General features: G+C 43.5%; 1 protein-coding gene across 2 annotated transcripts in view; it reads left to right on the forward strand.

Moving 5' to 3' along the window:
• The first annotated feature begins 2,550 nt into the window (after positions 1-2,550).
• Positions 2,551-27,207, forward strand: part of malrd1 (MAM and LDL receptor class A domain containing 1) — a 45,719-nt gene continuing 21,062 nt past the window's right edge. For both annotated transcript variants that reach the window (XM_068709937.1, XM_068709939.1), the window contains exons 1-20: positions 2,551-2,839; positions 3,673-3,804; positions 3,922-4,010; positions 4,099-4,263; positions 5,475-5,571; positions 8,219-8,350; positions 9,169-9,315; positions 10,596-10,701; positions 11,264-11,631; positions 12,468-12,913; positions 13,944-14,031; positions 14,143-14,322; positions 14,400-14,556; positions 15,414-15,570; positions 15,656-15,766; positions 16,417-16,630; positions 16,732-16,979; positions 18,612-18,900; positions 23,372-23,617; positions 24,719-24,876. In XM_068709937.1, the coding sequence (XP_068566038.1) occupies positions 2,677-2,839; positions 3,673-3,804; positions 3,922-4,010; positions 4,099-4,263; positions 5,475-5,571; positions 8,219-8,350; positions 9,169-9,315; positions 10,596-10,701; positions 11,264-11,631; positions 12,468-12,913; positions 13,944-14,031; positions 14,143-14,322; positions 14,400-14,556; positions 15,414-15,570; positions 15,656-15,766; positions 16,417-16,630; positions 16,732-16,979; positions 18,612-18,900; positions 23,372-23,617; positions 24,719-24,876 (3,693 nt within the window). In that variant the 5' untranslated portion in view covers positions 2,551-2,676. The remainder of the gene's footprint in view (positions 2,840-3,672; positions 3,805-3,921; positions 4,011-4,098; positions 4,264-5,474; positions 5,572-8,218; positions 8,351-9,168; positions 9,316-10,595; positions 10,702-11,263; positions 11,632-12,467; positions 12,914-13,943; positions 14,032-14,142; positions 14,323-14,399; positions 14,557-15,413; positions 15,571-15,655; positions 15,767-16,416; positions 16,631-16,731; positions 16,980-18,611; positions 18,901-23,371; positions 23,618-24,718; positions 24,877-27,207) is intronic.

Raw genomic sequence — 27,207 nt, forward strand, 5'->3', positions numbered from 1 at the left:
AATTTTCAAGAGTTACTTAAATATCCATAACCGTGAAACTGAAAGATGGACAAAGAACCACTGACTTGTGTTTCTGACTTTCCAGAAGTGTACGACAACAAACTGCCGTCATAACGAGATCAGACACTTGGTGAAGTTCTGTCGGCTGTTTAAAGCAATCTGGGTTTCTGCCTCTTGCCTCTTGAATAGCTCATCTGTCAACACTTTGGTGGCTGCTTCATGCACAATCTCACCTCACAGAACTCTGCAGGACCTTCTGCTGTCGATTGGAGGTGCCGAGTGAAGAGCCTCCTACAGGAACGCGCCGTTAAGATCGAACCCCAGCTGGTAGAACGACTTCACTCGGCATTGAATCACCGGATTGAGGTCGGAGGGAAAATTGAGCAATTCATGAAAGCCGATTGGTTGCATTCAAAATGCGATGCAAATGTTCTGTGGTGTCAATATGTTAATTAAAGTGTTGAATGGAGCCAGAATTAGACGAATGATGAGACAACTCACCTTAACTGTTATTTGTTTCTCTCCTGGAGCTACATTGAACAAAGACAATCTGTGAATGTAAAGTGTGTACTTGATTGAAATTCTCAGAGATTTCATTGATTGTCTTTTTTCCTCTTTCTGTGTCTGTTCTACAGCAGGGCATAACCTGATTTATTTCAGCTCTGCGTTTGAAAACACACACCTGCAGGCAGAATTTCATTTTTACATCTTGGCTTTCTATTCGGCACAATCCTTCTGTTTAGTTTTTTTTTTACTCGTGAGATAATGGGTTTTGTTTTTTTACTCCTATTACTCACATGAAACATCAACAGAAGATGGAGGTCAAAGACAACCAGTTTGGTTACAAATGGGAACATCATTTAATCACATCTTTGCTTTAATATGTACAAACCTATGTGTGTGAAATAGATAAGTTAACAGCTTTGACAAATGGCTGCACTGGTCACACCAGCCCAGTGGACTTCAATGAAACATTTGTCTTATTGTAGTCACTTAACATGCGGCTTTGCTTGGACCTCTATTTCCCCCGTGAAGGTGAAATGAAACACAAGTGTTCTTCAGAATCCATAAACTGTAGAGGAAGGAAATGCACTCAAATGAACGAGGTGAGCCGTGGAGGGAAGATCCACTTAAAATATCGCACATTTTGTCCACATGCAGAATTGCGTTGGATTGGTTGCCGTGGCATTTGCACAGACATTAGCGGCAGTGTGTTAGCGGTGTCCTCCACGTGATCAAATTTCAAAATCCATCCATCAATGTATCAGATAAACAGCTGAGTGTCCATGCTGTTTGTATTTACGGCTGGCTGGTTGGCTCGCTCCACAGAAAACAGCAGAGGAGGAGAATTAGCTTGTTGAATGGGGCGGCGAAAATTGATGGCGGACATTAATGACTCCTTGTTTTTATTGGCTAATTGTAGTTATGAGTCACCATGATCGCACTACTCTGTGCTCTTGCACTTTGCTGTCACATGATAAAACTGGATTAAGATTATTGGTCTGTCAGTCCTTATCATCCTCCCCATCTCATGCATTTTTTTTTTTGCGTCCTGGCACCTGCTATTCAAAGTGAATGATGGAGGTATTTGTCAACGACTCCACAGGATTGTGTAGTATATGTGGCTTTGTTTCAACAAGTTGCCATCTGCTCTCGGTTAACACCCACCACCACTGCCAATAAAGGTCAATACAGCCATGATCTTTCCCGTGTTCCATTAGTCCCTAGTCCCTCATGGAGCCGTTTTTCTCAAGGTTAATTTCATTTGAACCACACCAGCTCTTGCACTGGGTTGCTGCTTCACTGTTTTTTAGCTCCCGTCTTTATTGATTGCTGTGAAATGAAATTATGCCTCACTGTAAAGTGGGACCGGGCCCCGCTGGACACAGTTAATGATCCCTTCATAGCAGTTCATATTCCCATCCTCATCTCTTCTGTCCTGTCTTTTATAGGTTCAGTCCACGAGCTTGTAGCACGAGCTAATGTATTCTATCTTGATGAAAACAGTGCGCTGTCAGCAGGATCTTCACAGTCGTCCCCTGTTCAAATGGACATAGTTTTCCGGTTGAATTACGAGTTGTTAGAAGTGATTGTTTTAGAAGCCCCTTGTGCTCAAGGATAGGAATGTAAATATATGGAGTCTGTTTAGGTTACAGCTCACATACGCACAGAAACAAACAGACACTTAACTTATTACTACCTGGTGTTTATTTATAGCAGCGAGCCCAGAGGATGAGTTATCTCTGACTTTATCTCTAGCGCCGCCATTAGGTTGACATTTGTGGTTTTGAGTGAAACTAATGAATGCATTCCCATTAGTGTTAAGCGCCAATTAGCTAATGTAGGCCTGCTTAACTCGTATGTTCTACCTGGTAAACTTTATACCAGCTACACAGCAGCATGTTAGCATCGTCACTGTGTGTTAGCTTTTCAGCCTCAAAGAGCCGCTAGCATGAACACATTAACCAGCAAAGTGACCCATATTGTCCCACAGCCATAAAAGCCATTTATGACTCTTTACAACATGCTAACAGCTTCCAAGATCCAAGCAAACTGTACTCTGTGAAGAAGAGCTCTACGTCGACTGACGTCCGTCCTCGTGTCCTGACAACAAAATGCTTTACTTTGAAGTTAGGAGAAGGTGTTGTAGTTAAAGGACAGACAATAACCAGGCGGATGACGTCGCCGGCCTTGGTGAGGCTGCTGTTGGCCTCCTCTCTGGTGTCTGTTGGAGCTTGTTTATCGCAGGAGTTTAGCTGCTCTCGGGGGCTGTGTGTGCCTGAGGACCGTGTGTGTGACTTCACTGACGACTGTGGAGATGGCAGCGACGAGGAAGACTGTGAGTAAAGCAGTACAAATGTACAGTGTCACAATTATTAATTATATTATAATTTAGCAACATTTTTAGCGGATTGTCAGTGACAACATAGAGAGGGAACCACCTCTCTATAACAAAGATGTGCAGGGTGGATACAACATTTATTTTAGGCAGAGCCTCACCTGTCATCATGAAAAGTAAAAAACTAATAATGCTAAAATAAAATAAATATGAATATTTCTCTACTGATCTGTGCTATAAATGGAATTTCTGTATGAATTTCTGCAAACACTACCTCTGCCTCACTGAAGGGGGCGTGCGAGAGCCCACGGGTCGGGTTCATGCTTGTTCTGTCGTTGCTCTTCTTCTACACTTCTCTTCTTCTACCCTTCTCTTCTTCTTATATTTTACTTTGACCACAAACATGTAAGATTATATATCCAAGCTTAAAAATGCCTCAAAAAACAGTGAAATATGACGAAATCAACAGCAATTCAACGTCTTTTCTATATAGTTATCTCTTTTTAATGGTATTTTTTTCAACTTCCTCATCTCGAATTCAGTAGATCTTTTTAAATGGGCTTTTGGTTTGATGTCTGAAATAAAGTCTGTGGCAAATATTAGAACTTCTGTGAGGATATTCCTTTCTTTACATCTGCCCTGCGTACCTCTAAAATACTTTTCACTTTGTCTTTGCGGTCCCTTTTTGAAGTGAAAAAAGATGACTCAGATGCTTATAATGAGAATCGACTTTGTTTCTGTGCTCTGCTGAGTTGACGAGTCTCTATTGTGAGTAGAACCCACAACTTAATACCAGATTCATGGCAATGACGTTCTTTTATTTTGTATTGAAGGCTCCAGATATACGAGGTGTGACTTTGAGGAGGGATTCTGTGACCTGATCCAGAGCTCAGAGACGGTCTCTGGATGGACCAGAACAACGGAGGTCCCGGGACTCAAACAAGACCACACCAACAACACATCAGGTAGGAGCATCTGTCATATGGGACTCACTGAAAATACGTCTTTAATGCACAACCTTGTACTTCATCTTCTTTATATTTGTCCATGCATGCTGCCCCACACTTCTCCCTCTCCTTTAGCACATTTCCTGTCCCTTTCACCCGTCACTGGAAACAGAACCACTGCAGGCCTGAACAGTCCCGTCTTCCTGCCCGGTCACACTTGCCAGGTAACAAACTGTTTTCATGCACACAAAACCATCAACAACCACATTCACAACAACTGGTGATATCTTCCGTTTCATTTTCATTCAACAGATGAGTTTCTACCATCATGTTGAGGCACAACATGGAGATCTTCGGGTTCTGGTTCAGACTCCCTCGCTGGGTCAGAGCACAGAGGTGTGGAAACACTCCACACCAACACAGATGGAAATGTGGCAGTGGACAGGGATTACGTTCTCCAGCAATCACAGTTTTCAGGTCAGTGACATTCAGAATGTTTCGCCCATTCTTAACCTTATTGAATTTCCTGTTTTATGAATATTTTTATTGCATGTTAAGATATACCGTGTGAGATACAAACTATAAGTTTCATTGAAACCGATGAAGTCATCACAGCAGAAATGAGCTGCACAACAAGAGGCGTTTATGTGCAGTGAGGGTGCACTGACCCACCTGGACCCTTCAGAGGCCATCTGTTTGTGTCCTTCCTGCAGTACATCCTCAGACAATGTCGGTGTTTCACACTTCTCCTGCTCTCTGCCGTCACCATCTGTCAGTTTGATTACGCGGTAAAGGGAGGTCAACGCTCTGCTCGCGTTCACTCTCTCCCCTCCATTAAGCTATTTCCTGTTTTAAAGGCATCTGAGTTAATTGGGTTTTTGTTTACACAGTCATTTTGGGGGGGATTTCAATTTGAGTCGGTTCACTTAACGATCTGCACTTTTTCACCTGCCTAAATACCCCCAATTGTGTTGTAGAAACACTATATAAAAAGTATACTACAAAAACAAAGCAAATCTATGACATGATGTTATTAACGGCTTTGAAAGGCTGCTTCTACCCAAGATTTCCTGAGGGCACATTGTCTGGATCAGATAAACACGCCGCTTTGTCTGTGAAATCCTAAATCAACAGTTATATATATATACACACAGTCATTGCTATCATCCTACAAATTGTATTACTTTTATGGCCTCGCAGTCCAATTTTAGGAAACAAACACCAGCTGACAAGTGTGACCAATGAAAATTGTGTATTTGAGAGTGCACTCTCCCATCCCCCCGTGATGACACAATCATGGGGGATATAAAACTCCACTGGTGTAGATAAAGCCGCTCTGTGGACTTTGATCAGTGCAGCTTTGATATTATTAGCAGCGTGACAGTCAGAGAGAATGCGATGTCCATAGCTATCCACTGTAGCCTTGTGGCTCTGGCTCTGGTGACGGTAACGTCTCCCTGTAGCTGTAAACATCTCAACAACTATTAGGGGGGTTTGTCACGGAAGTTAATGTCCCTCTCAGGATGAATTGTAATGACTTTGGTGATTGGCTGTTTTTTCATCTAGAGCCATTATATTTCAATTTGTCCAATGACAAAATACCTGCAAAGCTAATGGCATTAGCTGCACAGACTGTAGAGTCTCGGTGTCGGTGTTAATGTAATGAATGCTTTCTGTGGATCTACCAGGTGGTGATTCGAGGGCAACTCTCAGCCGACAGCGACGCCTCGGAGGTCCTGGCCATCGACGACCTATCCTTCAGCCCCGGCTGTGTGACCGGGCCTGGTACCGCTACCGTTAATAACATCTCATAATAACATACATAGACGAGGGACGAGTTCAGACCTTGACATTTTCTTAAAATACCGCCGCACGTAAACGGACCACCACAAACCTGTTTTGAATGCTGATAACGGGGGAAGACACCAATGGATGGGAGTCATAACAGAATAACTGAATCATTAAAATAGTGCTTACAACACATTTCCCTGCACTGAACATTGGGCAGTCAGCGCCACAATGTACGGGCTTATTTATGTCTGTCGTAATGCGCTGCCTGCAGCTCAGTGATGAATACGATGCAGCTGAACATCTTGGCCGGGAGAGTTTGATGAAGCACTGTCCTCCGTGCATTCCGGACATCATTTTTACATGTTGCCTTAGTGATAAACAGGTATTTCATCAGCAAGCTCAAACTATAGCATCTTTACAGCTGCTATAATTCATCTTATAGAGGATGTTGTTGCTCTCTTGTCTGTAATACAAGAGTTGAGCTTTATTGATGGTGTCATCCATGCTATGACCTGTGGCCTTCAGCTTTATCAGGTCTTTCTCTGGCAGAGCATCAAGGTCGGGGTGTAGAGTGGAGCCAGAGCAGCACTAGATGTTGAATTAACGTCAAAGATTTAAGTTAGATGTCAACCGTCTGAGCTTAAGCACCACAGTTCTTCAAGGATGTTTGAGATACGGCGAGCCTAACATTTCCAGTTTCTCCCCCACAGTACGGTATAGAAAGCAAACATGAGCTGCTTCATTGGCAACACGTCCAGCCTCACTTCAACTGAAGAGAGTAGAGACATTTCTCTGTAACTATATCTTAACGTGGCAGCTTTAATCAATACTTTTAGTTTGACAATAGATCATATGGCAACGTGTATGTGGAAGGTGTATTGGCGACAAACCTACAAAGAATTTATGGTCTGACTTTGCTGTTCCACTCAGTTCTATGCAGCGTTTCTTTGTAGCGTCTTCCACCTTCTTCTTTTTGCCTCACAACTTTACTGTTTCGGTTCACTCTCACTCTGACGGCCTGTGTCCATATAGGACAATCCGTCAGAGAGAACGCGCACGGCCCAAAAACCCACAACACTCACCATCAACAGTCAGCGTCCGCCCCACCGATCTACTCCCAAAAAAACGGTCTTTTCGGGCTTTGTTATGATAGCGATCGCTCAGGACAGACAGACATGGCTAAGACAAGCTTCTCCTCCATTTTCTGCAGTAACGTCACGAAAAGTTCCGATATTTTCAAATAGATACGTTCAGAGCGGCCGAGTGCCCCAGAGATCAAATGAGCGGTCACACCGCCGCAAACCAACCGGACTATAGGACGAAACGTCTCAAGGTTCAGTTAAAATTGACCAAAAAGCTCCGTCTTTTGCTCCAAGCCAAGGATTTGTGGAATGCTCCATCCCTCAAACAACATGGTTCATGTCGTCATATAAAAAGCATTAAACCTGGTACCATGTCCTCTTTTTCCCCAACTACTGCGTAGCCGATACATTTTGCGCATATTGTTGAGTTATGGTTTCACAACATCAAATCAGATTAAATGCACATGTCACATATATTAACATTATACGTGTTAAATATTGGCTTATAATTTAATGGCTGTGGGGTGAAAATAAAACATAAACGTGTTAATGTAAATTAGTTTTTTCATCCGGAGTCTGACACCCTGTTATCACAAATCATACTTTGCGTTTTGGCCACCGTGTAATTTATTAGGGCGATCCTTTCGTATGCCTGATTGATATTCTCACTTATTGTTGTCTCTACTCTCAATAATGTACCTTTTTTAAAAGAAATGCTTCACCCTTAAAATGACCATTTTATCAATAACTCTTCAATCCTTGTTTCTCCGGCATGCCTCTACTGTGATCTCAGAACACGGAGTAAACCTTGATGCATTGAAGTAAATGGTGGCCAGGTTTAACAAAAATGCTGAATGAGGAAATAGTCAACTGTTTGCTTGCTTGTTGACAACTTTACAGCACGTTCCATTGCCCCAAAGGTGTCCAGAAAAGTCAGTTAGTACTGCTTTGAACCCGCTACAACTCTGCGATACTTTGCATCTGGTCGGGTGGGGCAACTTTCATTCTTTCTATAAGTAAATGCAGCTCGGTGACCTCACATAATTTCCAGCATGTGTCAGCCCAAGTTCAGAAAGTTACTGCAGTTAACTTAAGTAGAAACCATTTAAAGACTTCTTTTTAATAGCCGGCCAAAGGCAATTTAAAAAACGGAGAATTTCTGACTTTATGTTTCCGATACTACTCATAAGCAGAATGAAATTGAGTTCATTCATTTACGAGATGGGGTCTCGGACGTACTATTGATCAAAATAACTGAAATTCTCTTATTACTTCACAGTTGAGTCTAATCTTCCATAACTCGGCTGGTGCACTTGCTCTTCTCTGGATGAAGCTGAGCTCATCTATATGAATCCACCCTGGTCTCATTATGAGTGCTCTTTAATGATAGAATCACTGGATAGGAGGCAGTGATAACAACTGTGTGTGTGTGTGTGTGTGTGTGTGTGGGGGGGGGGGGGTCTTCATCTGACTTCATAGCTCTCGGTTATCAAAGGGACTCGTGCTGAATACTATAATAGAAATTGTATTAATCTTTAACTTTTTGATTCCCGTTGCAGAGAGCAGCGCACCTCCTCCAGCTGTCTGCCCTCCCTCGCTGGTTGCCTTTGGCGGGGGGGAGTGCATCAACGAGAGCAAAGTGTGCGACTTCACCCCTCACTGTCCCCGAGGAGAGGACGAGGCCAACTGCCGTAAGAACCCCATTCAAACAATCCACGTCCTATCCGTACGTGTGATTCGTGCAAGAAATAGTTGACGAAACAATCTCACCACAGGGTCCACTGTAGGACGACGTTTGTATTCCCATTCCAAATTTTTCTTTAAACAATGTCCTCATTGTTACTTAAAGTGGCAAAAGACGAGCTTTAAACTTTCCCTCCTCACAGCGTTTCAAAGTGGTCATATTCTTGGCACCGCTGTCACAAAGATTGCTTTCAGTCCTCCTCAGAGCCTACTTCTAGTAACACATTCAGACCATCAGAGAAAAAGCAATACATTTATTCTAATGTCTATATATATATATATATATATATATATATATATATATATATATATATATATATATATATATATATTGTAGTTTATTCCCATTCATGCTGCTCAGAGTAATCAGTCTTCTACCCACAGCACAGGGTCTCTATATAAATGATGTCATCAAGCTGCTTTCATTGTAAAAAAGAGTTGTGGATAGTCATTTATACTCTTTGCTAAATGGGACTAGCTACCAGGGAAAGCAAAAGAACTATCCTCTTCCTGTTTTAGTTTCACGATGGTTGACACACTTCTTTTTTTTGTGCCGTAGTTCGATCCTTCATGTCACCGAGAGATCGTACCTTTCGTATAGAAACCGAGACAAATTCCCACTTTATTCTTGACCTGGGAAACAGAAGTTGACGTAGAAATCTCACCACATTGTCCGACACTATCTTTTCTGGAGCTTTGAGTCAGTGCCACACAAAATACTGAACTTCATTTAAATCGCGTTCTCTCTCTCTCTCTACCCGTGCAGCCTCAGAGTGTGACTTTGAGGGCGGTTCTTGTGGCTGGTACGAGCTCACCCTCGGCGATGGCTTTGACTGGGTCCGGGGCTCTTCTGTGGAGGTGCCTCCAGACTACCACCCACCACCTCTGGACCACTCGACCAACAGCACTGAGGGTACAGAGACAAACGCCATCGCCAGTCACTGGAATAAGAATATGAATAGTTTGAGCCAATAAGATGATTTCACTGTGTCCGGGTGTTTGGTCAGATATAACATTATCTACAGAGCATATCAAGGTTTTGTGGAAACCGTCTGTGTGTTTTTGGGAGATAAGCACTTCATGGAGAAATGCTTTCTCAGCCATCTGAATAATAGAAAGCGACATATGCTGTACCCATTCTGCATATTAACACCCAGCCATTCACTGCAATACACAATGCTATGCTTGTCTTTTCCCAGTTTTATGTTCCACAACATTTGTGTGTATTATGCCTCACCACACATCTTTATACTCAGGCTCTTTTCCACATCTCACTCCCACAAAAACATGTAACTGTTAGGCTGGCTTAAGGATCTAACAAGGAATCTTGTTGTAAGTTGTCTTGATAACATGCAGGGTTTTTTTTTTTTTTAGCAGCACCATTTGTTTGTGTGAACATGTTGTGAAAAGATGCTCTGTGAGGTTCAGAAGTGTGCTTCAAGCTTTGTGAAGTGACACATATCCCAGGGAGAGCTTCTGACTGTGACTATTCAGAGATTCAAAACAATGTGCAGGTATGTGGTGGCGTTCAAGCTGTGTTTGACTTGGCAGTTGCAAGTTACAGCTTATATACACACACAGTGTAAATATGAAGGTTACATTTAAATCCTATGAGCTAAGGATTAAGTTACTGCTAATAGTAGGTTCTATGGCAATACATTTCTAGTTAGAATAATCAGCCTAAAAAGGCATAAAGTGTTGTGTGTGTGCACTTTGTCAGCCTTTAAACTTTAAACCCACCTTTTGTTTATAAGGAGGTGGATTTTCATGTGTGCAAAAAGAAGGGGAAGCCAGCATGGTGTGAAATTGCCCGCTGCACATCACTGCTACGCCGAGCAGCCGTTTGTGCATTTGCAGCCTGGCTCTTAACCACTGAGCCTCGCTATTGTCCTCTGCGGTCGACCAGATACGCTTTGTCTGTCCCGTGAGTCTTAATATACTCGGCAGACATTGTTGTGCACTAAAAGGCTGAGATATGTCCGAGACGATGAAATTGACCCATCTGGCACCGACAGCGCTGAGCGAAGGCGTTGGAAGTCGAATATTCTTTCTGCGCCCGTAACAGTTTCAGCTTTTTCTAAGGCGATTCACCGTCTGGCGGAACAAGTCGTTAGTGGCAATGTGGGGGGTGTGTGTATGATGAAGTAGACACCGATACGGTTTGAATAGTAATTGCTGCCTCACTCATTGCAGGACACTTCATGTTCATATTGAAGAACAGTAGCAGTCTTTATCCAACGGCTGTTCTCAGAGGACCCTGGTTCAAACAATCTGCATCCGGGTGTACCATGACCTTCTGGTGAGAATCCCAGTGTAGCTTCCTCCTCCACTCTATGAAGTTGTTCAACATGACTCGTTTTCATAACCGGAATATTTAGATCCACCTGGAATTTCAGACTTTTTCCCGCTTGCTGTGTCTCTTCCTTTGTGTTTTTCTTGATCTTTTTCCCTTTTCCTCTGCCATCATTTCACCTGTCTCAGCTCTGCTCTGTCAGCATCTCTTATTTCACAGTCAAACACAATGAGAAGATACGCATCTGAATCTATCATGTGTTGACGGCTTTGTGGCCCCTAGAAGTTTATGTCAAGTGACAGATTTTATTTTTCCACTGGATGATTGGAGGGGTACTCCTGGCAGAGAGGGGATCGAGGTTTATACATTTAATTTTCTTTCTGCATAGTAATCAAAAGCCCTCATGTATAATAATCCTGCAAGCATATGCATCATCACAAGAGGAATCCGTGATTTACAGTATCTGGTGTGAGGAAATCATTTCAAAAGTATAATGCACACATAGCTGTGTTTGAATATTATTGTCAGTAAAATCTTTACCTTCCATCTCTACCTCGTTTCCCTTCAGGCATTATAACTCGGGTATCTCCGTGGGGGCCGCAAACATGTACCTTCGCATCAACGGGGTCCAAAACAGAACTGTCATATGGAGGACTTTATATGACCAGGGAACCCGCTGGAACCAGGTCACCGTACAGCTGGGACGCATCACCCGGCCCTTCCAGATCGCTCTGGCTAAGATCAGCCTCGGTGTGTTCGATGGGATCTCCGCCCTGGACGACATCACCTTCAAGAGCTGTTCAATGCCCCCTGCAGTGGCGGAGTGCCCCGCGCACACACATTTCCACTGCGTGCACACTAAGGCGTGCGTGGAGCACTTGCAGCTCTGTGACCTTGTGGATGACTGTGGGGACGGATCCGACGAGGACGGATGTTGTGAGTGTCTCTCCCGGTTACAAATATGCAGTGTTGAAAGAAATACTTAGATCGTTTAGTAAAGAGGAACTCCACCGATTTTACACGTCAGGGTCTGTTTACAGGTCTAGAGTACTACTGAACAAGTGAAAAAAGATCAAAATGAATGGCCTCAAGTGCACCACTTGAGGGGCTGAAAACTACAAGTTTGAAAAAGTAAAAATAAATCTGTGGAATTAGAAAGAAGTGAGTTTACCAGACCTCTGCAGATTGATATAAGCGTAACGCCCCCAAATTTAGACTGAACTGTTAGTGTACGAGTTGCATTTTGGGTAATGTAGGCGTCAGGTTTTGTTGAGTAAGAATAATGCGTGCGATAAAAATGTACTTAAAGAATCACATCCCCTGTAGCTGTTATACTATTATAAATGAATTTGATTATTATTACTGATGCATTGTTGTGTAAGTTGCAGTTTATTGTTGCAGCTGGTGAAGGTGGAGCTAATTTGAACTATTTCATATACTGTTAAATCTCTTAACGTTTGACATTTTCTATGATACACTTTGCTATGAGCATTCTTAATGGCAGACTATAAAACGACTCTTTTATGACATTTTTTGATATACTGTACTATGACTTCATTATGACATTTATGTGACATACTACATTCATTATTTGTGGCATTTTATAAAAGAAATTATGACAATGTGATATGCTAGGATATCATTTTAAAAAAGCGATATCTTTATAATATTCTTATTTTGTTAAATCTTAAGCGATTGTAATTATAGTTGTCAAATAACTGTTCTGGGAACAAAGGCCCCAGTGTCCATTCACTTCCTGTCTCGTCTCACAGCTCCAGAGCTGCAGTGTGACTTTGAACACGGGCTGTGCAGCTGGAGACAAGAACGGAGCGGAGGAGATGTGTTTGACTGGACCCGCATCCAAGGCCCCACTCCGACCATCAACACGGGGCCCTGGAAGGACCGCACACTGGGCACCAGCTACGGCCACTACCTCTACATCGAGTCCTCCGTCCCCCAGGAGTTCAAAGACACCGCCGTGTTGCTGAGCAGAGTCTTCCAACCCACCCACCAGCGCGGCAAAGGCGCGTCCAGGTCCCGCCCCCACTGCGTCTTCCGCTTCCACTACCACATGTTCGGCTCACATGTGTTCTGCTTGGCCGTGTACCTCAGGACCGCGGCTTCGGGCCGCGGGCACATGCTGTGGGTACGATACGGAGCGCAGGGAAACCTCTGGCACAGGAAGACTCTCTTCCTCAGCAGCGCTCGGCCTTTCCAGGTAACTGATGCTCCAGAAACTGATCCAAAAACTCTTTTTTGAGGGTTTTTCCAATGTTTGAAAAAAATCTATATATGCATGTTAATTTTGGTGGAAAGGACTTTTTTGATTATCCTAATGGTGCAGCTAGTTTTGATTTCATTATGTACTGCTGGGTAGTTTACTCTAATACCACTTGGAGTCACATCACATCCTGCTTTAAGTCCTTTGCAATCCTTCCCCTTGTGTAAACCAAGACAGACATGTGCGACAGTTAAACAGTTCCCCAGCAGGCAACAATGACCCGCTGCTGAAGTAAAGAGCCTGCTTTCAAGAGCGCACTACAGCTTTGCATGATGATGTATTTAATAGCTTCACTGCTCGACATTGATCCCTCCAAGATGGATGTTCTGCTGTCACTGCTCATGAGTGAGTGTAATTTGACAGGCAGTTAAAGGCTTTTTCTCTTTTGTATCACTGAAAACAGGAGCTCGGTTAGTCAAGTTAATTGACCGCAGAAACGGTAAAAATGAAAAATAGAAGAGACACTGATGAATTGAATTCAGAGTGGGGCTGGTGCGTTTGCTCCCACAGTAGAATGATTTGATATCAAGATAGTCAGTTGTACCAATGTACTCCTTCTCAATTTCCATTTTAAGATTTAATATGGCCGGTGTAACCACATCTCATGCACAAAAAGTGCATGTAAAAAAAAAAAACAGCAGCAATGGGCTCAGAAGCATTAAAGTTAATGAAATTGTTTCCAAAGCTGTTTGCCAAGGTAGCAAGTGGAAATGTCTTCTTATTGGAAAAATATTTCAGAACATGTTTGCGAAACACTGCTGCTTGAATCACGCTAATGTGACTTTCTAAAAGCTGCTGGTGCTTCAAATAAACTTCAAACGGGTTTTCTTTGTTTATTCTGTTTGTTTATATGTGGGGTACAACAACAACAACATTATCAGCAGAACATATTTTCTCATTTTTGAGCAACCCAATCTTAAATTGTTAACGGACGTTGTTTTGTGTTTATTTTTTTCTCTTTTGTCAGATTCTGATAGAAGGTACAGTGGGAGATGATTTTAATGGGGACATTGCCATTGATGACCTTTCCTTCCTGGACTGCGACCCATATGACGGTAAACGACTCTGCCATAGCAGGAAATTTTAACTTTTTAGGGCAATGTCTGCGTTTACTTATTTTCAAATTCCACCCGTTGATTTTGTGTCTGAACCGTGCTTTGATCCAGGAGAGCTCCCCACGGCGAACACCACCACCCCTACAGTGACCACTCCAGCCCCCACAGTTCAGCCCCACAGCTGCCCCGATGGAGAGTTCGTATGTGGGGCACATGGGGAGTGTGTTGCCAACAGCAGAGTGTGTGACTTCAGGCAAGATTGTTCCGATGGCTCAGATGAAGAACACTGTGGTAAAATAAAAGATTTAATTGCAGTGCTGCGTCTTATTGTTTTCTTCTTGTGCTTATTCACGTTTCTCTTTCCGCAGTGAAGGAACGGTGCGATTTTGAAGGCGGCGATACTTGCGGTTGGAACGGCGTCGACTCCTCTTTGGTCCCGATCCACGCGTTTCGCTGGTCACCTGACCAAGGGGAGAGCATCCATGATGGAGAGCAGTACCACCGGCCTATTTATGACCACACCCTGTGAGTACCCCCAAAACCATTCATGTGACTGTAATATCTTAAATAAGTTGAATAACTACAGTTTACACAGTTGTTTGGATAAAACAAGCAATTGGAAAAAGGCAATCTTAGCTTCTTGGACATTACAATGGACCTTTTTGTTTGACAGTTTATAGACAAAGGGATGAAAGATTAATGCGGGAAAATAATGGATGATGAAAATGAATAAACAAAATGTCCCTAAAATGATCACAACTGTTGTAGAAGAGATAACTAAGTAGACTAAAGAGTCAACCGATCTATAGACAAGTAAAGAGTAGGCTTTATGGCTTCTTACTTTACTAAAAGCTAAGCGTACTGTGAGCTGAGTGAGTATGGCACATCTTTAGTGGATAGAGCGACCGGATTGTCTTGTTTTATTGAGTCACCAGTTAGAGCAGAAATTGGCACTTTGACCACTAGATTTCAGACATTTCTTCCCTCAGGCCCTCTAGCTGAAACTCTCCTTCCATCGCTCCTGCAACACCCTCGACTCGCTCTCTATCGATAAGTCCCGAGTGAAATGGAGAGGGGAAGCTGCGTCTTATTTAACCCAAGGCGAGCCACGGCTCTTGGGGGAATTTAAAAAAAGGTGACGCAGAAATTGAGAGGCTGGAACTAGAGAATATTCAAAAGTAATCAGTGTCCAGAGGTCTCCCTCAGAGCAGTAGTGTTTAATACGTATATACAAGAAAATAAAAACAATGACCCAATTTCACTCAGGTGTACAACAAACCAAACCCAACAAAGACTCAAAGTTGATGTCAAAATTCACTGTTGGACTCACAAGTCGGGGACATCATTCTGATGTTGTGTGCTCTCTGTGTGTCCTCTGATAGAGGCAGTGCAGAGGGTTGGTACATGTGTGCAGACAGTTCAAACGGCGGCTACGATCAAACCACAGACCTCCAGACGCCGGTCATCTCCTCCACTGGGCACCAGTGCACCCTGGTCTTTTGGTACCACATGAGCGGATTCACAGTGGGATCACTGCAAGTAAGACCAGTAAAAAAATACTGTATTCATCAGCGTAACGGGTTCATCAGAAGACTCATGTCTATTATTCTCATGATATTTGCAGGTGCTGTTGAAGTATGGGAACGTCACTCAAGAGCTTTGGTCTCAGACTGGCACCCAGGGCAACAAATGGAGACGAGGAGAAGTGTTTTTGGGATTATCCAACAACTTCCAGGTCTGTAAATCATTAGAGACACTTATCGCTTTTACAATTATACACATGCGATTCAGATTATTGTCATTTAGTCTGAGAGACATCCTCTTAGGTTACTGTGTGTGTGCGCACATCAATAACTGGCCTAATTTCTGTCATGGCAGACTAAATTGTATGCGCGGACTTGATGATCAATGAATTGATTGAGTCTAATGAGTCTTAACTTGTGAGTGTGACAGTAATCAGAGTTGCAATCCCTTCCTGCTGAGGTGATTTTAGGTCAGTGTGACCACGCAGACCGAGGTCCTGCGTCATTGCATTGGAGCAGTCATCTCTTTGGCCAAACACCGAGCGCTTTTGCACATTTGAACTGATGCACGTTGACCTTTGTCAGACCGGACATAGTGAGATGTGCGCTGACGGTGTTATCTGCTGCTGAAGGAATGGCCTTTTTTCACACCGAGGAGCAATGAGTCCAAGTGGTCTGTTCTTCTTTTCTCTGAGAGCTGCATCAGCTGACCGCAGAATAACATCACTCAGCAGCTATCGGCTCTTATGTTTCGATGCCTTGTCTTGTGATGTTAAGCGTCAACGCGGGTGTCTAAAAATACACGTGATTACGTTGATGTGACAGACTGGATTAAGAGCTCCGCTTTGTTGTTCTTTGTCAGGTGGTGTTCAGGGCGAAGCGGGGGATCAGCTACATGGGCGATGTGGTGATAGATGACGTCGGCTTCCTGCACTGCGCCCCTCCTCTTCCTTCAGACCAGCCGTGTACACCTGAGCAGTACGCCTGCGCTAATAGCCACTGCATCCCTCAGGACAACCTGTGTGACTTCATCAACCACTGCGGGGACAACTCTGACGAGGACGTCCACATCTGCAGTGAGGCCTCCTCTCATGTCTGACTCGTGACACCCTGCAAAAGACGATTTCAGATGAATGGATAGCCTGGATGGATCTAACTTTTCATTGCTGTCTTTCAGTGGGCTTCAATGGGCGCTGCAGCTTTGAGTTCGACCTCTGTTCCTGGCGTCAGTGCCGACAGGATGACTTTGATTGGCTGATCAAAGCGGGCGGCACCCCCACAGTTGGCACCGGGCCATCAAGTGACCACACCTTGAGAGACCCCTCGGGGCACTACCTCTACCTGGAGAGCTCCTTCCCCCAGGCAGCCGGAGACGCCGCCCGCATATCGGGACCCTTACTGAGCCGCAGGAGCTCTCAGTGCAAGGTGAGGCAGAGGTCCAAAGGCAGCAACAAGACTACACTAGAGACAGATGCTTCTTTTGACTTCATTCTGTAAACTGGAAAACAAGTTGGATTAGTTATTATGAGTTTAACTACAGGATGATCAATCAAACAACTTATTTTTGCACAGATGGTCCACATTCTGTGGATCTAATTTGAAAGTTTATTGCAGTTCTTTCCATTTTAAAGGGGCAAAAACGTATATTTGTCACTCTGTGTGGCATGTTTTAACTACATACTGAAGATGCTGCATATTTTTACATTATATATTTATGTTATTAAGTGTCCTTAGGACTAAAGAAGCGGCAGAAACGGTGTTGCAATCAGCTGTAAACCTCATAGATGCAATTTGGAATATAATTTTAGTTTAGGAAATAACAAAAAGCAACATTGACCATTTCTATCCATTTCACCAGAAATGTATTCTTCCATAAGAAAATGAACATGAAGAGCTGAATTCAAAATTTTTTGGTATATGTACATATATGTACTGTTAAATATGTGCTGTAAACGTTAGCTTAGCTTAGCATACGGCAGAAACAGCTAGCCTGGCTCCGTCCAAAGGCAATAAACACTCTGACTTTTAATTTAATTATATTCAATCCGTACAAAACCAAAGTTAGAAAACAAGTTGTGTTTTCAGGTGGATATGTGCTGGACCATTAAACAAGCAAAATGAATAACGTGTTTATGTTTCTTTGTGTACAGTTTATGTAAACTAAGCTGCTGGCTGTAGCCGCGTATTTAGCAGACGTACAGGAGAGCGGTATTGATGCTCTAATCTAACTCTCGGCAAGAAAGCAAATTAGTTTCACGATGTTGAAATATTCCGTTAAGCTTGCAGTTGAAATTGTGTTTGCAGCTTAGCAAGCAATCGCAAATCGAGGGCATGTGCTGGTGCACTTCCTAGTGTGTCTGTGTGTACGTCCTCCCATCTGTCAGCTCTACGATGAGCGATGTCTTGATTGACTGCTCGGTTTGCTCTGCGCGTCGGGTCTATCTTATCCCACTTCTGACCTGTCAATCAGTCACACAGTCAGCGAAAAAGGCACCAATTAAACTGAAGGGAGGGCTGTGCAGGGGAGAAGGAGAGAAGAAGGACGGGCAATCTCTCCAGAGATGGAGGGTGTAGTAGCCTCCATCTGTAGAGAGAGCCTACAAAACGCATCAGTGTCTCAGTTCTGTGTGATGGACAGAGACGCTGTATCGGCAATCTTTAATAAAACAAGGACTGAAAGGAAAAAGAGCATCGATCCAGTAACTACACTAACGCTTAATTACCTTTCTGTAGAAAGGTAATTTTGGTTTCTTTCCATATTCTGCCATGAGGAGTAATAGTTATTGTAGAGAGAGGAAAGTGAAAAAGATAATGGAAAAGAAAGCAGTGTCAGAGTGCCAGACAAGCGTCTATGTAGTAGTCAGTAATAATGTGTAATGTGCCTGTAACTCAGACTTTTTCAACATTTTTATTGCATATTTTTCTTCAAATATGTGTCTGTGAAAATCAGCTGTTATGTAATCTTCCTACTCTGTTGTACTGAGAACAAATTGAAAAGTATCATTCACATCTGCACACTCATTTTGACACATTTCTCATTTTCCCTCCTTGGTGCAGATGCGTTTCTATTTCCACATGTCTGGGGACGGCATCGGGACCCTCAGCGTGCTCAGCAAAAGCGAAGGGCGTCTTCATCTCTTAATGAACCTGACGGGAGATCAGGGCAACTACTGGCAGATGAGGGAGATCCCGCTGAGCCATGACGGGGACTTTCAGGTCGTGTTCGAGGGCAAGGTGGGCCGAAGCTCCAAGGGTGACATCTGCCTGGATGACATCACTTTCTCTCCAGGGTGTCTGCTCGCTTTCTCAGCCAGAGTAGAGGACGACACTCCTCCGCCTCCTGCAGGTAGACGCTCTCCTCTGTCTCCATTGTTTTATGTATGAGGAGCTGAGTCTTTCCTCTGCCCCAGCTGTGTTCCCCCACCGAATCCCACCTCCTCCTCTTTGATACTGTTATCAGGACTTTCATCCATCACATTATAACTAAATTTGATTTACTTTAATCCTGCTGTCTCTTTGAATCGCCTTTCAAAATAGTTCTTCATTCTACAAGAACGCATTGTCACTGTGGTCCACCACTGTGGTTTGGACTAAAGTATCTCAACAACTATCAAATGGTTTGCTATTAAATCTTTGACAGTCATGGTCCCCAGAAGATGAACTCATGGTGACCCCGGTTCTTTTCCTTTAACGCCACCATGAGGTTAACATTTTAATTTTTAAGTGAAATATTCAACAACTATTGGATGAATTACCATTACCACCGTTTGGTTCAGCTATTCGTATTGATTTGTAATAACTTCAGTGATCAGTTAAAGGGAAAATTCATTACATTTTATGTGGATCTCCAATCCGTGTTGTTGGAAAATCAATGTAGATTTAAGCAATAAATTCCTCAATGTCTATCGACCGAGAAAGCCGAGCTCTCCTGCTTACGGAGGAGTTCCGGCGGTGCCTACATGTACCAAGATGCATTGCGTGTGAGCTTCTGACGCCCGGTGGGTTCCCGCCAGCCACGTCCTCTTGCTCAGCTAATGCTGCTGCAGCCTCTCGGCCTCTCGGATCTAAACTAGATAGTTGTACAATGCACTATCGTGGCTGTTCCTTGTTTAGTTAGAGCTGGATCAGAAACTGTTGTTGGTGTGGGCTGCCCTATGAAGCCACATGAGACTGTAGTATGCTAGATACCAATGGTGACCTCACCATATACACTCAAGTAAAGAGCCTGGCTTGTTCGTACTGGAGCTTTAATAGAAGGCTGGTATGTTTCTGCAAAGGACCAGAGCCCAGATGAAGGCCGTTGTGTAGCTGGTACATTGGTTTTTATTATCGATCCTAAAAGAACTAGGCAGTCAATTACAGCTTTTTAAATCTATTGTGACAAGGAGAGTGCTGGGAGGGCAGTGCTTTTAGTAAATAACTGTACAACTGTATCGCTTCAGGACTGTTTTTTCCGACATGAGAATATTTAAAAATGTAAAAATGTCTTGCAGCGATTGGAGAACACAGATGTGGAGCCCCATGTGCCAAAATTAGATTATTTATCTGATTTAGGAAAGATATTGCGTTACTAAAATGTAGATAATTGCAATTTTGATGACTTTCGCTATGATAGTGTGCTGTTAAATGAGCAATAAGAGGATTATTGGCTGCTGACATATAAGAACTCAAAGGCTCTGAAACATGCTGAGGTCCCGTTAGTCACCGTCTGTCTTAACACTGAGTAAATTGATCTCTTTATCTCAGACCTGCTAACTATTCATCTATTAGTAGTTTGTCTGCATCCTTTACATTCTTTAAGAGGGAACCCTTTAAGAGGCCAAAGAAATGATCAAGAGCTGATTTATTGCCATTGTTACCGCGGCTGTAATTGGCCTATTAATTATATTGCTTGTCTTTTGTATCGGATGTCTGGGAGAAGAGAGCGTTTCTGTATCGTCGGTGCTCAGAAACAGTGAAGCTGTGTGGTCTCTGCAGGAGTCTCCTTGTCTTTTTGAGATGAGCTGAAGAAGGCTTCTGTCTGGCAGTAGAAGTGTGATGTATTCATGTATTCATTTATTTATTCCTAACCTTACAGTTGTCTCTTTCTCTTACACGTCTCCCCGTCTCGTTGTCTCTTTGCATGCGTCAGTATAAGTGCTCACGGTGAATAGCTGGACCCCACAGAGTCACTGTAGAGCTCTGAAGTAGCGCGACCTCGCTTAGATTTAACGCAGGTCTGCGTGCTAATGAAGCTTCACTGGTATTGCTGTTTTATTAATATTTCTCTGTTGCTCTTCTTGAAGCCTTCACCGTGACTCTGAGGAATCAAAAGGATGCTCAGATGAGATTCCTGTCTTGAGCAGAGTGTTGATATTGGTGTTAACACTTAAACACAGTGGAGGTGAATGCAGTGTTGTTTGTGATGCTGTTAAAAAAAAAACTAAATTCACTCAAGGATTCAGCAGCAGTGCTCTGAATAATCTACAGACTTTACTGTGATATGTGGAGCTACTTTCTACTGAAGAAATAGTCCCTCATTGAAAAGAGATGCTACTGTTAAGTTTAATTTACCTCCATCCTATTGAAGGAGGTGATATATAGGGGTGTGTGTGTGTTTATATATATATATATATATATATATATATATATATATATATATAGCAAGCTGTCATAAAGATTGTATAGGTTGAGAAATACCAGAAAGAAGAAATATCCCTTTTTTTTTTTTTTCAAAACATGACAGGGTAATTTTCAGAGCAAGTAAAAGCAGAGCAAATAATGCGAGATGGAAATAGAGAGGGATGAGAGTCTGTGTGAGCGTAGTGTTCCTTGAAGGTTCAGACGGGGAGCAGCACCGCCGTCCTGACAGTGAAGCTCGTGGCGGGCGAGAGAGGAGCGTCTCCTCAACGTCTCGATGAGACCAGAGACAGCAGGAGCTGTAATTATAAACCGAAGCGCCTCAGGGGCATTTCCCTCCGCTGCTTCATTCTGTGATACTTATTATATGATGGAATGGTGAGACACAACGCATCGTGTGTGTCTACAAAATTGTAGGATACCTGCAAACAATTTGAACTATGCGCTGTCAATATAGGTTTAGCACCTTCAGAGACTATGTATGCATGTGTGTCTACCAACTGCATGAATAAATATAAGAAGAACGTGAGCAAATTGTCCCAATTTAAATTCTTGCCAGTCTCTGCCAGAGCACTGTCGGCCTTTATGAACTGGGCAGCAGCAGAAATCTTTACCTAATGAATAATGAAAGTGATGAGACGGTAGCGTTACATTCACTGCCAGAGACATGGACAGACGTCCGTCGTGCTCACGATGCTCATTAATTAAGGCTTCTATTCTCTTCGCACGTGGTTCTCTCAGTAAACGTCCCGTCTGAAGAACGGCTTGAGGAATATTTACTGTACGCAGTAACAGACACTTTATTGGGCACAGCTGTACAATGTAATGCAGTCCAATACAACGGCCCTGCCATGAAATCTACCTTTACGAAGCCGGCAGAATATTAGAAACACCTACAAACTATGTTGTCATTGCTGAAACATGGAATTGAATTAATGGCCGCGATAGTAAACTGATACTGTCGTAACATCATTACACCAGATAAAGGAAGCCAGCAATCACTTAGACCAGTAACTAGACTTGTTCTCTCTTATCGTCAGTGGCCTTTGATATCATGAATTTTAATTTAATCTTCAATTTGACAGCTTTTAATTTAATGACTTATCGGACGTACTGTGGTTTTGATGCTGTCACTGTGTGTCTGTGTGTCTGTATGTCATGGAGCAGGACAAATGATGATGATGATGAAGCTTCAGTTTTATTTATACGTTATTAAAAGATTAGAAATATAAAACATGGACAATACAATGGAGCACGTGGCACCTTTCGTTGGCCCGAGCGGACAGCAGCCTTCACATTAGACGTCAGACTTTTAATCCCAGGAGTAAGAATTGATTAAAATCAACCCCGGTTGATCCGGGGTAACGTCCGTGCACCAGGGGGCAGTGTGCCAACCAGGGGACTGACCATGACTGTACATGAGGACAGTGGGTCACATTACACACAGCAATGCAGAGCCACAGAGCTATCCATGTAACTAGATGTGCACTGGAGTGAATGAGGACAAATGAGTACAGTTAGGTGAAGAACCGCACATCTAAAGAGATTTAGGCTGTTGTGGGCAAACTATTAGCTCCAACCATTCACTGTTCTGTAAATGAATCCAGCGGCATGCTGCGCATCAGGTGGTGAGGCAGCTCGGCTTCACAGTCGGGAGCCGTGGCTTCCTGGCTTCCTATGTGCCTTTTGTTGGGGCTCATCGCTTCTGGTCCTGTGCATCCGAAGAAGAACAAAGGATCAGGAGGGACTTCTACTCCTTTCTCTCCTTTTACTTACAGGGACCAGCCCTCTCCATCACGCCTCATCTCCCTTTCTAACACTCCCCAAAACCACGCACCGACACCGCTGGAGTTCCTGGCGCCAAACGAAGCAGATTACAGCCTCCTGCAGCACCGCCGCCCTATGATTCCCTGATTTGTCCCCATGCGTCCTTGTCTTCCTAAGCTTCTTAAAGAGACACTGATGCTGCATGCAGATGGTCTCCGCCACTCTTCAGTTGACTTCTTGTGCTCTGAAGTTATGACTGAAGTCTTGGGGTGCTGTTAAGTTTGGTGGAGCACACAGTAGATAGAATAAGACCATGTCCTTGCTGGGAAACACTTTCCTTTACATATTAGGAAACAGACATGACCAGTCTGTAGCTGTCCCTGTTCTACCGTCAGTCTGAATGATATTCTATGTGTGTGTCTCATCTCCAGGCTCCTGTCCTTCAGGCTCCCTGCCTTGTGAAAACGGCCGGTGTTTCACTCCAGGGCAGAGCTGTGACTTCACAGACGACTGTGGCGATGCCACTGACGAAAAGGATTGTGGGACTTCCTGCTCCTTTGAGAACAGCCGCTGTGGCTGGATGAGCTCCCTGGCCGATAACTTTGATTGGGTGCTGGGGACGGGATCCGAGAAAAGCATACGGCCTCCATACGATCACACGTTGATGGATGAAAGTGGTACGTGCTCACAATTTGCCTTGGCGCTTTATGTGCGTCGTCCATACACACTTTAAACCGTCAACTCATTTAAAAGTTTGAAAATCCTCTAAATGTCTCATTAAAATTAAGTTCCTTCCTGTTCTAGCGTCCTCTTCGGATTTCCATCGTGTAATTGAAGTGCACCTTCACTTCTGGGTGGTTTTGTATAATCAGAGGGAATAAAACAGCTGATTTAAAAAAAATCGTATTTGTTAAACCTGAAATGCTGCGGTATCTCTCCACGATGTTTAATTCATGACTAAATCAATGTACAGCAGCAGGTGAGCCTCTAGGTGATTGATGCGGGGCGTCTAGGGCTGTAATTCCATTATACAGTGTGCGTGGTAAAAAGTGATAGGCATGAATAAATGAACACGCATGTACTCACACAACGTATGGAGGTGCTTCCCCCGATCATCTTAAAGTCGATGCCTCTGTGATGCGGCAGCGTGAGCGTGAACAGTGAGGCTGATATCAACGAGGCGTCATTAAAAAACAGAAATGCTGCATTACATGCGCGCCTCGCTTCCTGTGAACCACGCTTTTCGTGAGAAGCATCCTGAATACAGAGCGGCAATGGCGGACACCACCACTAACAATTAAAACAAGGGAGGTAGTTAGCGCTGAAGAAATGCAGACCATGAATAAAACCGGGTTTGATTTCATGAAGATCTGAAGGATTAGAACTTTATATTGGAATCTTGTGCGATGTTTACACTCAGTCCTGAAAGTTATAATTATAAAAAGCTTTCTGAAAATATTAGTAATGTAGAAAATAATTGCCGCATAGAAAGACACATGAATGCACAGATGCACTTTCTGCATTCAACCATCACCGGGTTTCTTTCTTTATGAGCTTGACTCGACTGAGAAGCTTTTTTGCTCCCCGGGTGTCGGAAAGGCAGTGAGATATAAGCGGATGTGTCAGCGATTACTCCTTGACCACAACGGTAGCGACGGTGCTGTAATTTGTCACTGGCTGCAAGAGCTGGTCCTACAGAGATGGTTATCTAGTACTCGTCTCCCTCGATCGCTGCCCTTCTCCTCCATCACTGCCTTTTCTTTATTTTCGTTCTTTAGGTCATTTCCTCTATCTGGAAGCTATGCCGGTGGGACTCAAAGGCGATAAGGCTCACATTCGGAGCTCAGTGTGGAAGGAGTCGAGCGCCATCTGCAAGCTCTCCTTCTGGTACTACATTTCCCACACGGCCTCGGGAACAATCCGCCTGCTGATCAAGGTAAACCACCTGCAGGAGAGTGTTTCCACTCACACACTCGTGATAAGACATGATGGATCTAACTGATAGCAGTTCATGATAGTTTTTTAAAAGGAACCCCTGCAGATCCGTCTCTCTCCATCAAGCGTGGTTATCAAAGCCAGATCATATTAAATCATATTAATGAAGACAGTAATCATGTCGTATTAGCGCTGCTGTCTAGTGGTGTCAGGGATTTGATAAAAGGAGAGGTGCGGCTGTCAATCCCTCCGTTTCTTTTGGATCTGTGGTGGTGGGTTGAGGTGAGTCACGGGGCTCAGAGCAGCCCCACCTCACCATCTGGGCACACACACACACACACACACACACACACACACACACACACACACACACACACACACACACACACACACACACACACACCAGCCCTGCCAGTCCTCAAGGCGTCTTGCTTGTTTGGCATTCAGCCATCCAGTTTGTGCATGCATGGTTGACTTTCAGGGATTAAGGTTTCTGCTTGCAGCTTTTTCTGCCATTGAAATTCTGCTGTGATGTACTGTGCCTCCAGCCTGTGGCGTGTGTGTGTGGTCTCAGCCTCATTTAACTTCGTCAGGTACAGCTCAAGGTCAAGGTGCAGGAGTTGTGCCAGAGTAGATTCATTTTTCAATCTGTGTGTGAAAGTGTCCAAATTTGTCTCACAGTACGAGCACGATTGCTACGGCGTCCTTGTGTGCGCTGCAGAAACCGTTTTCAGAACAAATTATCATTCAGATTTGTGTTTTTTCTTTTTTTTGTCTTCAAACAGCAAGACCCTGCAGAATTAGCATATCATCACTCGTACAAAAAAATGACACCGACACTGTTCTCATGCTGCAGCTGCCAAGTCACAGAGGCGACAGAGCTCATGATGCGTCAACATATATGCCATAAAAAGACCGAAACACAAACATGAATTTCACTTCAAAGTGATTGAGGACAGTAAACATTAAAACAACAGATATAAAAAATATGGCTCAACATTTTCTCTTTGTTATTGTCCACAAATCCCACATAAAGACCAAAAACAACACTGAGGGATTACCTGTATTGTCTGTATTTGAAAATGTAAATAGTTTGCAACAAATGCAGTATTACAAGAATCTAGTTCTATAGAATAAAGGGATTTTTAAGGAATATCACTTAAGCTTGGATTAGGTTGTTTTTCCTGATGGAAGAGTTCGTCATCACATGATTCTCTCAAGGACTGTCAAAAATCAGAAAATGTAATTATCATACAAATACTAGCACCTTATTACTGTATAGTATTGATTGCATGTGGTGCAGACAGGATAACGGCGCTCTTATAAATTTGAATCATGGGGTTTGCAGTCTGTCAGTGAAGCCCACTGGCTGTTTGATTGATTATGTGTCTCTGTGAGAGACAGCGGGTGATGAATGCGTGTGGACTATTTCACATGTCCTGCTTGTTCACTTTAGGTGGAAAATGTAAAATTTGGCCTTTTAAAAAGAAGGTTAGACCTCCAAATAAAAAATAAAAAAACGAGGCGATGGAATCACTCACACACTGACACAGACGGAGTTCAGAGGTCATCGTATATGATTTTACACATTGACTGAAGTGTGTGTGTGTGTCTGTGTGTCTGTGTGTGTGTGTGTGTGTGTGTGTGTGTGTGTGTGTGTGTGTGTGTGTGTGTGTGTGTGTGTGTGTGTGTGAGAGAACCAATATCTCTGTTCGGCTTTATGTCCCTATAGTCTCCCGTACAACATAAATCATATTAAGTGCATGTGTGACCTAGAAGGTTCAAAGACATTAGCACTTACAGATTATTGCTTTGTGCTATAATTCACAACATTATAGCATTTTCATAGCCTCAACGTTGCCTTGTGTCAAAACAGCTACATAAAGACATACATGAACACACACACACACACACACACACACACACACACACACACACACACACACACACACACACACACAGTGTAGTGTAAATACAGTGTGATCCATCTTTTTAAAGGTTGATTGAAGAACAAAGGCAGTTATGGTAATGACGCCGTAGACTTCAGTGAGCAGAGGCACAGAGTGGAAGGGAGGGGGATTACATTACCTGGCAAGTGTTTCCCTCCGTAAAGTCTCACAGGGGGGCTCGACGGTCCCGTCTATTTATGTCACTGAGCCCGTGAGCTGCTCGAGTTGTTATCCATCAGTGAGTGGACTGGACACGACGGGGTCTCCGGGTGAACCAGGAGCGTGGTGCGGCAGACCATTTTGAATCTGCAGTCTGATAATGATGTGTTATTTCCATGTATTCGTCTAATATGCAACGCTGCATGTGACACAAGGAGATGCAG

Source organism: Cebidichthys violaceus, unplaced genomic scaffold, assembly GCF_023349555.1.
Source record: "Cebidichthys violaceus isolate CVI_PGR_0920_01 unplaced genomic scaffold, fCebVio1.0.p SCAF_15, whole genome shotgun sequence".
Classification (NCBI taxonomy): Eukaryota; Metazoa; Chordata; class Actinopteri; order Perciformes; family Stichaeidae; genus Cebidichthys; species Cebidichthys violaceus.